The sequence below is a fragment of the Heloderma suspectum genome, chromosome 10 (genome assembly GCF_057233095.1).
Source record: "Heloderma suspectum isolate Gila_16-S chromosome 10, 16-S_ref, whole genome shotgun sequence".
Lineage (NCBI taxonomy): Eukaryota > Metazoa > Chordata > Lepidosauria > Squamata > Helodermatidae > Heloderma > Heloderma suspectum.
Window position 1 is genome coordinate 19,001,418 of NC_139467.1, and position 13,509 is coordinate 19,014,926.

At 48.0% G+C, this 13,509-nt stretch overlaps 1 protein-coding gene across 1 annotated transcript; it reads left to right on the forward strand.

Moving 5' to 3' along the window:
• The first annotated feature begins 998 nt into the window (after window positions 1–998).
• Window positions 999–13,286, forward strand: LOC146337880 (gilatoxin-like). The gene is made up of 5 exons (XM_084815412.1): window positions 999–1,123; window positions 7,435–7,588; window positions 9,038–9,312; window positions 9,888–10,027; window positions 11,643–13,286. The coding sequence occupies exons 1-5, from the start codon at window positions 1,072–1,074 to the stop codon at window positions 11,787–11,789; spliced, it is 768 nt and encodes a 255-aa protein (XP_084671538.1). The 5' UTR covers window positions 999–1,071; the 3' UTR covers window positions 11,790–13,286.
• The last annotated feature ends 223 nt before the right edge of the window (window positions 13,287–13,509 follow it).

Here is a 13,509-nt window from a genome sequence, read left to right on the forward strand (position 1 = left end):
GGCATGTAGAATGTGTTTGTTTGTTTGTTTGTTTACCACTCTTGCCTAATCCCTCTGTAGCCTTCAGAAACAACCCATGAACAACCCACAGTTCTGAGTTCACATGTAACAATAATCCATGATTTAAACAACCTAGATTTCCCAGTCCAACACCAAACATAGGAGTCTCTTCCTGGATTGTTTGTGGTTAAACTAAGAGATAAAATTCCATGTTCCCCTTCATCCCCAAGCAGTGGGGTTGCTTGAGAAGATGAATGGGCTGTTAGAGCAAAACCTGAAATAGCCAGCCGCAGATGATATTGTGGAAAAGGTGTGGGGCACAAAGCACTTAAAATGCATGGTGGAGTGGTGGGTCCCCAGAGCTGGAATAAATGAAGTATGGAAAATCCAGTGTTTAGGACCAATGAAAGCTACACCTGACAGTGCTAGAGCAACCTTATGGCACCCCAAATATGTGACTATGTATGGAGGGGGGGAGGGACTATCCCCCTAGGAATTGGAGTTGCAGTCCCTCAGCAAACTTTCGGATGGATTGCCCCATGACCTGGAGTGGCTCTTAACAGCATTCTTCAGGAGGGCTGGAAGCTTCAGACCCTCAAGATGCAGTACCAGTACTAGGTTGGAGTGAAGTCACTTTTTAAACTTGGTCATTGCATTACAAGACCGATCAGTGAGATATTCAGCATGCCAGTCATTTAGGAAATGGCAGCGCCAGATCAGACAATGTGAAGAGAGGAACGATTTAGATCCACAGGCAAAGGATCTGGTCCCAGGCCAACCCAAAACAAATGGAGAAAATTGCCACCAAGAAGCCAAGAGCCACCTATGGGATTTGATTAACCAATGCTGTTTCTTCTGTTGGCCTGGATGTCAGGAAATTAAGGCACTAGGAATAATTTATTGTATGCGTTCTCACAGGTGGTGCCAGATTGGCAGAGATACGTGTCAACCCCACTCCTGGAGGATATAAAAAAGGAGTCAAGACACACTTTTTTTCTGTGATGTGATTCGCTGAACTTCTTCCCCACTTCAGAAGTACGTAGGGACACTTCATCAGGCAGATCTGCCGCTATGGAACCCCCCAAATTGCTGGCTTTCTTACTGCTCATGTTGCCGTCATTTGGTAAGATCTGGCATTTCAGTGTCATGTGACCACAATCCTGGGGGGGGGGGCGCGCAGGGGACAGCCTGCATGCATCTTTTCCTATTCCCCTTGCTACTGTATGTGTGAGAGTTGTGCAGCAGCTGTGTGTGTGTGACCCATGCTATTGTCCGCAGACATTTGCATCTGACTGTTACATTCCGATGTTCCCTTCCTTGCATATTCTTTGGGTGTGGATGGGCTGTTGTGTGCGACATGTGTTAGTTGTTGTTCAGTCGTTCAGTCGTGTCCGACTCTTCGTGACCCCATGGACCATAGCACGCCAGGCCTTCCTGTCCTGCGCTCTCTCCCGGAGCGTGCTCAAGTTCATATTCATTGCATCCGTGATGCTATCTAGCCATCTCATCCTCTGCCGTCCCCTTCTCCTTTGGCCTTCAGTCTTTCCCAGCATCAGGGTCTTTTCCAGGGAGTTTTCTCTTCGCATTAGGTGGCCAAAATATTGGAGCTTCAGCTTCATTATCTGTCCTTCCAAGGAGCACTCAGGGTTGATTTCCTTTAGGATGGACTGATTTGACCTCCTTGCAGTCCAGGGGACTCGTAAGAGTCTTCTCCAGCACCACAGTTCGAAAGCATCAATTCTTTGGCGCTCAGCCTTCCTTATAGTCCAGCTCTCACAGCCATACATTACTACTGGGAAAACCATAGCTTTGATTAGACGGACCTTTGTCGGCAAGGTGATGTCTCTGCTTCTTACTATGCTGTCTAGGTTGGCCATAGCTTTCCTCCCAAGGAGCAAGCGTCTTTTAATTTCATGGCTACAGTCACCATCTGCGGTGATCTTGGAGCCCAAGAAAGTAAAATCTGTCACTGCTTCCATTTCTTCCCCTTCTATATGCCAGGAAGTGATGGGGCCAGATGCCATGATCTTCGTTTTTTTAATGTTGAGTTTCAAACCAGCTTTTGCACTCTCCTCTTTCACCCTCAACAAGAGGCTCTTTAGATCCTCTTCGTTTTCTGCCATTAGGGTGGTATCGTCTGCATATCGGAGGTTGTTGATAATTCTCCCAGCAATCTTAATTCCGACCTCTGATTCATCCAACCCGGCATTTCTCATAATGTACTCTGCATATAAGTTAAATAAGCAGGGTGACAATATGCAGCCTTGTCGTACTCCTTTCCCAATTTTGAACCAATCGGTTGTTCCATGTCTGGTTCTTACTGTTGCTTCTTGACCCTCGTACAGGTTTCTCAGGAGACAGGTAAGGTGGTCTGGTACTCCCATCACTTTAAGAATTTGCCACAGTTTGTTGTGATCCACACAATCAAAGGCTTTAGCGTAGTCAATGAAGCAGAAATAGACGTTTTTCTGGAATTCTCTTGCTTTCTCCATGATGCAGCGAATGTTGGCGATTTGATCTCTAGTTCCTCTGCCTCTTCGAAACCCAGCTTGTACTTCTGGTAGTTCTCGGTTCGCATACTGCTGAAGCCTAGCTTGTAGGATTTTGAGCATCACCTTGCTGGCATGTGAAATGAGCGCAATTGTGCGGTAGTTTGAACACTCTTTGGCGTTGCCCTTCTTTGGAATTGGAATGTAAACTGACCTTTTCCAGTCTTGTGGCCACTGTTGAGTGTTCCAGATTTGCTGGCATATTGAATGCAGCACTTTAACAGCATCATCTTTTAGGATTTTAAATAGCTCGGCTGGAATACTGTCATCTCCGCTAGCTTTGTTGTTACTAATGCTTCCTAAGGCCCACTTGACTTCACTCTCGAGGATGTCCGGCTCAAGTTCAGTGACCGCACTATCATGGCTATCAAGGACATTCAGATCTTTCCTGTATAGTTCTTCTGTGTATTCTTGCCACCTCTTCTTAATCTCATCTGCTTCTGTTAGGTCCCTGCCTTCTTTGTCCTTGATCATGCCCGTCTTTGCACAAAACGTTCCCTTGAGATCTCCAATTTTCTTGAAGAGATCTCTAGTCTTTCCCATTCTGTTGTTTTCCTCGATTTCTTTGCATTGTTCATTTAAGAAGGCCTTCTTGTCTCTCCTTGCTATTCTCTGGAACTCTGCATTCAGTTGGCTATATCTTCCCCTTTCTCCCTTGCTTTTCGCTTCCCTTCTTTCTTCAGCTACTTGTAAAGCCTCATCAGACAGCCACTTTGCTTTCTTGCATTTCTTTTTCTTTGGGATGGATTTCGTTGCTGCCTCCTGAACAATGTTACGGATCTCCGTCCATAGTTCCTCAGGCACTCTGTCTATCAGGTCTAATCCCTGAAATCTATTCCTCACCTCCACTGTATATTCATCAGGGATATGATTTAGGTCATACCTGAGCGGTTTAGTGGTTTTCCCGACGTTCTTCAATTTAAGCCGAAATTTTGCAAGAAGCAGCTCATGATCTGAGCCACAGTCAGCTCCAGGTCTTGTTTTTACTGACTGTATGGAGCTTCTCCATCTTTGGCTGCAAAGGATATAATCAATTTGATTTCGTAAACAGAAGTGCTGCAGCTAGTGCTGTGCTGAAACCCAACCTGTCCTTTCACATCCTCTTCATTTCCCTGTGAAAGAGGCAGACGTTTCTCTGCCCTGTTTGTTGGGATGTTAAACATTTTGGAGAAATTCTTCACAGTGCATGGCTTCAGTGCTGACCTTCCTGCAGGTGAGTGGCAGAGGGGTGTGTGTGTGCTCTTTCTTTTACCATCCCCGCCCTTGTTCTGTCCTTGCTGCTAGGGGTGTACGAAACCCTACGTACCTGGCTCCGTTGGGTTCCGTGGGGGGGGGAGGCGATCCGGTCCTCCCCCCCGGAATCCTGCCTGGCTGGCTCCGCTCTGTGGCCAGTCCGTGGAGCTGCCGGCTGGGCCGATCCCCAGCGGGGGCGCCATCGGCTGCTGGGCTGCTGGGGACGCAAATGGCATCCTGTGTAGGGGACGCCATTTGTGTCCCTATGCTAGGCCGTGATAGGTTACATATATATTTACAAAGCCTATCACGGCTAAAGCAGGGACGCAAATGGCGGCCGCTACGTTCTAAAGAATCTAGCCTCACTGGAGTCTGTGGCAGAATTCTCCAACATCCCTACTTGCTGCCTCGCCACCAGCTTGAGCAGAAATCCTTGGAAAACCCACAAGAAGACTTAACCAGGACTTCCTCCCTTAGGTCTTCCCTGTGCTGCTGCCTACAGAGTGCCTGTAAGCTGAGAGGGGCATTTCGGTCATGTTTTCTTGTTACTAAAAGTCCTATCGCCAACAACAACTCCTCTCTCAGCTTTCAGGCACTTAGAGGCAGCAGCACCATGAAGCCCAAGGGAGGAATTCCTGGCTAAGTCCTCTAGGGAGCTTTCCAAGAACCTCCAGCAGCTAGACAGGCCGCAAGGATGGAACGGAGGGCTGGAGGGTGGGAGGTGGCGAAAGAAAGAGCACACACAAGTAGGGATGTACGAATCCCTTACCTGGCTCCACACAGGGGCATCCGCAGTGGGCGGGAGGTGCTCCGTCCCTCCCCCCAGAATCCTCCCTGGCCGGCTCCACTCCACAGCGGTTCTGCAGAGCTGCCGCCCGGGGCCGTCTGCAGCCAGAGTTCTGGCCGCGGCCGGGCTGCTGCGGCCACAAATGGCGGCCATCGTAGCGGCTGCCATTTGCATCCTTGCAAGCAGACTCCTTGCAAGCAGTCCTTGCAAGCAGTATTTACATAGCCTATCATGGCAAAGAGCAGGGACGCAAATGGCGGCTGCTACGCCATTTGCACCCCTGCTCTTTGCTGTGATAGGCTACGTAAATACTTACGTAGCCTATCACGGCTGCAAGGACGCAAATGGTGGCTGCAGCAGCCCAGTCACAGCCGGCCGGGAGACCAGCCGCCACTGCCGGAGCCACCGCCACTGCTGCCAAAGCTGCCACCCCATCCGCCCCATGTATGTTCCATCCTGGGGGGATTCCGTGAGGTGGGGGGGGCAGGAGGCCATTCTGCCACAGATTCCGGGGGGCCGGATTCTAATGAATCCGGCCTAGGGATGTACAAAAGTCACTTACCTTTTCGATGGGGTGATTCACGGTGGAGGGGAGGCACTCCGCCCGTCCCCCTGTAATCCTAAACTGGCTGGCTCCGCTCTGTGGAGATTCTGCAGAGCCGCTGGCTGGAGCCTCCTGCAGCCGGATATCAGGCCGCTTGGCAGCCTTCCGGGGAAAAAAGAAGCGTATGCAAATGGGGTTGGCTATGGCGGCCGCCATTTGTGTTCCCTTTTTTCGCTGTTTTAGCCTACGTAAATATTTACGTAAGCTATTACGGCGAATAAAAGGGAACGCAAATGGTGGCTGCCGTAGCTGACGCCATTTGCATATGCTGTGTGGGTTTTTTAGCTTGCCGTGATAGGCTACGTAAGTATTTACGTAGCCTATCATGGCAGCTTGCCCGGACGCAAATGGCGGCCGCTACAGCGGCCGCCATTTGAGTCCGCAGCGGCCAGCTGAGAGACCAGCTGCCGCCGCCACCACCGGAGCCGCCGCCGCCGGAATATCCGCCCCAGGTAAGCTTCGTCGGGGGGGGGATTCCATGGGGGGGCGGGGGGGGGAGGCCGTTCCGCCACAGGTTTCGGGGGGCCGAATGCCAGTGCATTCGGCCTCACTGAAATCCGTGGCGGAATTCTCCGCCATCCCTAATACGGCCTCACTGGAATCCGTGGCAGAATTCTCTGACATCCCTACACACAAGCCCCTCAGACACCTCCTTACAGTAAGGTAACTATCAGTAAATATCAGAGGCAGTATGCCTATGTACAACAGTTGCTGGGGAACATGGGCGGAGCGGGGGTGCTGTTGCGCTCATGCCCTGCTTGTGGGTTCCTGGTTGACAGCTGGTTGGCCACTGTGTGAGCAGATCGCTGGACTAGATGGACCCTTGGTCTGATCCAGCAGGGCTCTTCTTATGTTCTGAGGAAGCCCTGCACCCAGAGAAATGTCTCCAAAATTCTCACCCCTTCCCACATTTTCAGTTGTATTTTCTTCTTGCCCCTCTGCCACAACATATGGCCGAAAATAAATAGGTCAAAAAGTTTGACACAGTGCTTGCTGAAACACAGTTCAGGTGCTCATGTGGGACTTCTCATGGAGTTTGTGCTTTTTGCTTCATGAAGCAAAGAACACATGGCACCCCACCTCTAACCCACTGGGGCCAACACTTTCAAGGTGCTTGCTGCACCAGTCAGTCAATCATTCCTCCCTCCCTGCCCCCCCGCCATATGGTGCCACCTGAAGCAAGTCTCTTCAGCCTGCCCTTCAGCCTGCTGGCACAACTGACCCTGCTCTGTGGCTTCAACAGGACTTTCAAATTGGGGCATTTGAGTTTTGACATCCATGGGTGCAACGTCTTTATTAGGCCAACCAAAAGATCACCCCAAAGTGTGCAAAGACACTTCCTCCCCACAAATGACTTCCTCCTGCATGCAGACAACATGACTTCAACATCAATTAAGGGTTTGATCTCCCCCCACCCTCACCCCCTGCTTCTTTGAATACCCGGCCAGATGTGGAGATCTCAAAAGCTTGCACATTTTTTGCTTGGCCTAATAAAGGTTGTATATTACAGAAAAAATATCCACTAAACATAAAAGCGTTACACACATATGGATACTGGAATGTTGCATACGGACAACATAGCTACCTTTGTTTTTTGCGTGATTTGGAGAATACCACATTCAGTAGTCCTTCAACAGTGGGAACTGAAGTGAAAGAAGGGGACTTTATACCACATGAATAAAGTGTGGTATATTCTCTGGGGTTTCCTCCCCCCCACCCCCACCCCCAGTAATATGAATTTTGGAATTTTGCTTATGGCCAACACAGTTATTTTGCTTATGTATTCATTTCATTTCTATATCGCCCAATAGCCGAAGCTATTGGGTGGTTCACAAAAACCAAGGAGCACACAATAAAACAATATAACATTTAATATAAAACATTAAAACCACAGTATAACAATACAACCAGAATAAAACCAGAATAAAACCTAGCAGCAGTGCAGTGATTTAAAATACAGATTTAAAACAGCAAAGCTAAAAGTCTAGAAAGCTAAAATGCTAAAAAGCTGAAATGCTAAAATGCCTGGGAAGATAAAAAGGTCTTCACCTGGCGCCGGAAACCTGGCTGCTTCCTGAGTTTAAGATCTTGAGGGCGCAATCCTCTGCAGAACCAAGTCCTACATGGCTGGCTGGGGCGGGCTGTGATTTGTAGGACTTTTTTTCCATCTAATCACGCATAGGATTGTGCCCTTGATAACTAAGGGCAGGTATTACTTGTATCTGTGTTCTTCAACACCAAACAATCACACTATGTTACAGTGTCAGCATACCGTAAGCGTATCGTTGGAGGCCAAGAATGTCCCCAGGTTATACATCCTTGGCTCGGACTGCTCTATCACTCTGGAGGGCCCTACTGCTCTGTAGTATTGATCAACCGGGACTGGGTGGTCACCGCTGCTCATTGCTTCTACAGGTGAGGAATGTTAAAGCACCAGTGAATACGTTTAGAGTCCAGTTCCAGATCTTGGGAAATGTTTCAGGTTAACACTTACCTTTAGCAATCATGGTATGTGTTTTGAAGGGATCCCCCCTCCCCTTAAGTGCAGCTCTTTGCTTTTTCATGTGGAAAACTTATGTCAAAGTACATTTCCATGTAACTTTTCCAAGTGCGAATCCAGACCAGGCTCACTACAGGAGTGCAAGGTCCTGCTGTTAGGGTCTTTCCCAGAAAAGTTACATGGGTAAAAAATTCTGATGTCACTTTTCCATAAGAAGGCACTGAGGAAGTCACTAGGCCTGTGCACTGGGCTGGATGCTGATTCCTGAAGCAGACTGGGGTGATTTGGACCGAAGCTGTCCAGTTCTGGAGCAGGTCCAGATTGGGCAGAAGCCACCAGAAGAGGGTTGGGATTGACCTGAAGTGCTTCAGGCCTCTTTGACCCAATCTGGACAGCTGCCCACCTGCCTGAGTCCCCCATTCCTTACCTGGACCCACGTGTAATGTTGCGTAGATGGTCCCTTTACAGCCACAACCGATGGACCATTTGATGAAAGGAAGAAGAGTCACCATTTTAAAAGAAAATGGCAACTACCTCCAATTCAGCGATGGCTGCGGGCGCTCCCCTTGGGCCCAAGTAAGGAGGAACAGGGGGCTCATGTGGCTAGGTGTGGGGCCGTCGCATGGCTGGGTGGCCCGCTTCAGCCATCCAGACGTTGTTTTGGATCCAGAGGCCAAAGCAGGTCAGCCCAGTTCCAGATTGGACCAGGCTGGTCGGGGCCAATTCAGAAGCTCCAAATCAGTCTCCGAAGCATATCAGGGCTTCCCTGCACAGCCATGGAAAAAATGGCCAAAAACATTCTATCTTAAGCAGTTAAGTCGAAATCTTTTTAAACAGGTATGGTGAAATTCTTTCATCCCGCAGGCAAAATAAAATTTCAGAGAAGCTTTTGGGGCACACATCCCTGTGGTGGGTGGGGCCAGAAGCAAAGGGATTTGGGCAAAAACTAATGGGGTGGAGCCAAAACTATCGCCCCAAATACCAACCTGTTCTAGCTTAAAGCTCTTACTGCCGGGAACTCACCCTTAGGAGAGGTATTTCACCCTTTTAGAGTGAGCAGAAAATTGTGCAAAAGCTGGGAAAACTCCAACAAATTGGTGGTGAGAGGAAAGGGCGGGTGGCCTTCTGGGGAATCCCAGAACACCAGGGCAGGACCTCTGGAGGGCCAGATTTGGCCCTCGAGTCTGAGGATCCCCACCCCTGCTTTAGGGGGAGATTGATGGCCATGCTCAGCGAGAGTTCCATGACACTACCTCCAGGACAGAGGCCAGGACAAATGTCCATCCCAAGCAATAATGTAGTCAACTTTCCCATCTGGGCCTTGCACTGAGAGACCTCTGAGCTCTTTGCTGTTTTTGTTGCAGTGGCGAACTCCGAGTAGGTCTTGGAGTGCACAACAGAAGAGTGCTAACAGGGGATGAACAGTTCCGGGTCAGCGAGAGAAAGATATGCTACCCTGATACCAACAGAACCATAACCAACAGCAGCTGCTCAGAGTACACTGACATCATGCTGATCAAATTGAACAGCTCTGTTGAGTATAGCCGGAACGTTATCCCCCTCAGCCTGCCCACCGGCACTGCCCCTGTGGGAACAGATTGCAGTATAATGGGTTGGGGCACAATCACATCTCCTAATGGTAAGAACCACTGCCCACACATCATTGTCTGCACAATGGGGCCTTTGCAGACCAGGCTTAGAGTCTCACTGTGTGGTGCTAGAAATGGCTGCCCCATGGATGTGGAAAGACCTTTCTGAGGTGTTGCCTTTGCCTCACCCAAGGGGTCCCCAAAGGTTTAGGGTTAGTGGGCACTTTTGGAATTTTGGGAGACTGCAAAGCATAAATCCCCGCTTTTGAACCCAAATAAAGGCTTTCTTTACATGGAGCTTTTATCCTGCAATTGAGATTGCTCTCTTATGGAAGATTGCAGGCTCTTTACATAATGCCGTGACCCTGCCGTCACCATCCAGGGCATCTCCTGCACTAAATGCCCTGTGTTCCATTTTAAATACATCACAGATAATGAGCTATCAAGTTACCCCATTGTGGTCTGCTTGAGTTCCCTCCGTGAAAAGAGTTAAAGCGGAAAGAAGAGGAGCGAGATCAATGAAAGATAATGAAAGACTCAGATATGGGGAGAAGGAGGGTGGAAGGGTGGAAAGGGAGCTGGTGAATCTTGTTAGACCATCTTGCCCTTTCCTTTTGGTTTTCAGTGACTTATCCATCTGTTCCCCATTGTGCTAACATCAAAATGTTGAATAATATCGAGTGTGAGTTTGCTTACCCATGGTGGAATATCACTGACAGCATGTTATGTGCTGGAACCTGGAGAGGGGGCAAAGATACATGCCAGGTAAGGTGTTTTCCCCTGTGTGCAGGCTTCTGAAGGAAGGAAGGTCGGCTCCCAGAGCCATGAAAGCAATGCAGGCCAAGAAGTTGAGCTGGTGACTCCTTCGTGAAGCCCAGAATTCCAGCTGAGCTACAGTGGCCCAGGCCTGGCCCTTCAGCATTAACAAAACGGATAAAATGCATCTCCCCAAACAGGCAAAAGATGACACCGATGTGCATGTGCTAATTTCTATGTAAATTAAAATATACCTAATATAGCATAGTGCATGCGAAAATAATATAAACTATACATGTACAAAATATACATAAAGCATAGTAACATATACTACACCTATGTATAGTATAGATGCAAATTTGGAAATAGTAATTACAATTTCTGACTACACTGGGGAAGAAAGACCAGGTGAGCTGTGTGCCTGCCCAGTCGGCCGCTCAGGTGCCAACTGCGGAGGGGCAACTTTGAGGCCCAGCTGCCCTCCCTTCTTATGGTTCCTTGTGTTTAAACTGGACTTGGACTGCAGCCGTTCAAACAGAGGAAACCTTCAGAAGGAGGACTGTCCTCTGACAGCTCTTCAAGTAGAGGACTGCCTTCTGTAACGGAGGACACCTGCTGACCTGACTGTGGCACCGTTATTCTCCTGTTACAAGACACAGTTCCAAAGAGAGGCATAGACATGCTTACGAGTACTAAACGTGGCAAGAAGGTGTCGTATTCCGGTGGAGACTGACCAACAGCTGTCAGCATGATCTGAACAGGAACCAGAAAATTGCTGGACTAATTAATCCGGCTCTTTTGAAAAAAGAAGGGGAGAAGGGCAGGTATAAATGGTGAAAATAAACAAGCTTCATGAAGCGTTGGAATGACAATTTCCAAGTGTTACACACAGTCGCATCATGCTTTCTACAAACATATACTCTATACACTACTGTGCATACAAACCTTCCTTCACACCACATACGTACGTACACCACAATTGAAACCAGACAAACATAAAAGAAAAACCTGACATACTAGTAGCAAATCTATTATCCAAGTGCCAATTCCTATGTAGCCAAAACAGCCTCATCCAGGCATGAGGGGGAAGGATTAGTAGTGTGGGGGAACCCCAAGGTTGGCAAAAAAAACATTTTACCCCTCCCCAGGTGATCAAGAGGCATCACCTGGGAGTGATGTTTTGCAATATTGCAAAAACCCTGCAATATTGGTTTTCCTCCGACACCTCCGCCCGTTCCCCCCCTGTATCCCAAATGCCTTTGTGGGCCTGTAGTACTGGCATGGAGAGTGGGGTTTTTTTTACCACCCTTGCCTACTCCCTCTGTAGCCTGGAGAAACAACCCATGAACAACCCACAGTTCTTGGTTCACAGGTAACAAAAATCCGTGATTGAGGCAACCTAGATTTCACAACCCAACACCAAACCATGGGTTTTCTTCCTGGATTGTTTGTAGTTAACCAACCATGGTTTGTCAGCACAGCTGTGTTCACACATCACGACAACCCAGAATACAACAACCTATGGATTAAATAAACCATGGATTAGCATTATGTCCGAGCCCAGTCACTATCATTGTTCAGTCCATAACTAGATATTTACTAGTGTGTTCTGTTCTCTCAATAGGGTGATTCTGGTGGACCTCTCATCTGTCGTGGAGAACTCCAGGGGATTGTATCTTTTGGGGGCTTCCCTTGTGGTCAGCGAGGGGAGCCAGGCGTCTATACCAATGTCAACAGCTATCTCAACTGGATCCAGAGTATTATTCAATAAAGTACCGTTGGCCCTGGTCTTCACGAAAATGGATTACCCATAGAAATTATTTGAGTCACATCAATGGAGGGGTGGGTGTGGCATGGGAATATACTAAGCAAATTCTCTTTTTGTTCATGCCTCAGGCCACCAATCTAGGCACATTTCTTTCCTGGCATTGAGAATCATTTAACATAGTGGGACTTGCTTTGGAGTACATATGCACAGGATAGGAGTGCAGGACACCACAAGCATTTCTGCATGAGGCATTTATTGTGCATTCATCATTCCTTACTCATGGTTCTTTATGGGTTCTTGAGATGACATTATGACACCCCAGTTCTGTGTCTGTTTTTCAAGAGCACATAAAAATATAGAATGGGAAAAATGGAAACGAAAGAAATGTATTTTCCTACTTGTGTAATTCTGTAATTCTGCTATAGCACAGCACCCCCTAGAGTTTATGCAGTGGTAAAGCAGAAAAGGAGATCTCTTTGCGTTGAACTTGGATCTCAACTCTGCCACAAAGTAGATACCAGGGATTAACCGCCTTGTGTAGACAAGCTCCATATTACTGCATCCTTCAATCCTGATAGGATTTTAGTCTCACTAAATTGCATGAGAGACCTATTCCCAAGTGAAATACCATAGGTTTATGGTCTTACTCATATATAACAAAAATCTCAGGGTGGCCATTTCCCACCTAAGGTTCAGGAAGCTTTGGATTACACAATGGTTTCTATGTGGATTCTCATCTCTTAATACCAAGAACTGAAAAGGTAAAACAAAAGAGACTCCGGCATTACTTGCAGCTATGGGGAAGTATAGAAACGTAATACATAAATAAATAAATATACAAACAAATAAATAAATACTTTAAACATCTACTTCTTGTTTTCTTATCCTGTGGGTTTGACAGTACTGGCAACTGAATGTAATATAGGGTCGTTCCCCTCTACCAGGGGAATCCCTGTGGGGCTTGATCTGACCTTTAAGAACAGAAGCTTGATGAAGGAAGAATGGCTGGTTAGTCATCTTCCATACACCAGAGCAGCAGGCCAGCGCTTTCTCTCTGGAAGCTATGTCATGAAGGGGAGGGCTTCGCTCAGGGGCGCTGATCATTATGTCAGCAGACCAAGTCTGAATTCACCCCTAGGCGGCAGCAGGGAGACCCTCTGTGCAGCTAGAAAACCAGGGCAGCAGATGGCAGGCTAAGCCACTACCTTTCTCCATTCTAGGCTACTAGTGGTTATTGGTCTTGATGCCTCTATGCCTTCAGTATCAGAGGCAGTATGCCAATGTACTCAAGTTGCTGAGAAACAATGGCAGGAGGGTGCTATTGCACTCCTGTCCTGCTTGTGGGTCTCCCGTTGACAGCTGGTGGGCCACTGTGTGAACAGAATGCTGGACTAGATGGACCCTTGGTCTGATCCAGCATGGCTCTTCTTATCTTCTTATAGGGCTTTTGGTGGCTTTTTTGCTGAGGATGTTTTACATAAAGCAAAACAAGGCTTCCCCAACTTGTGCTCTGAAGTGGCCCAGACCACTTTACCACCTGGGGATCACCTCATTCTGCTGCCTGTGTCAAGACCAGGCTTCAGTTTCCACAATCTGCAAAATTATTGGGTTGCTGTACTTTTGCCAGAGCAGAAAGGATCGTACGGATCTTTCCCAAAACAAAAGGAAATGCCACTAACAAGGGACGTGCAAAGCACTGTATGTATGTTTCATAGTATGCAAA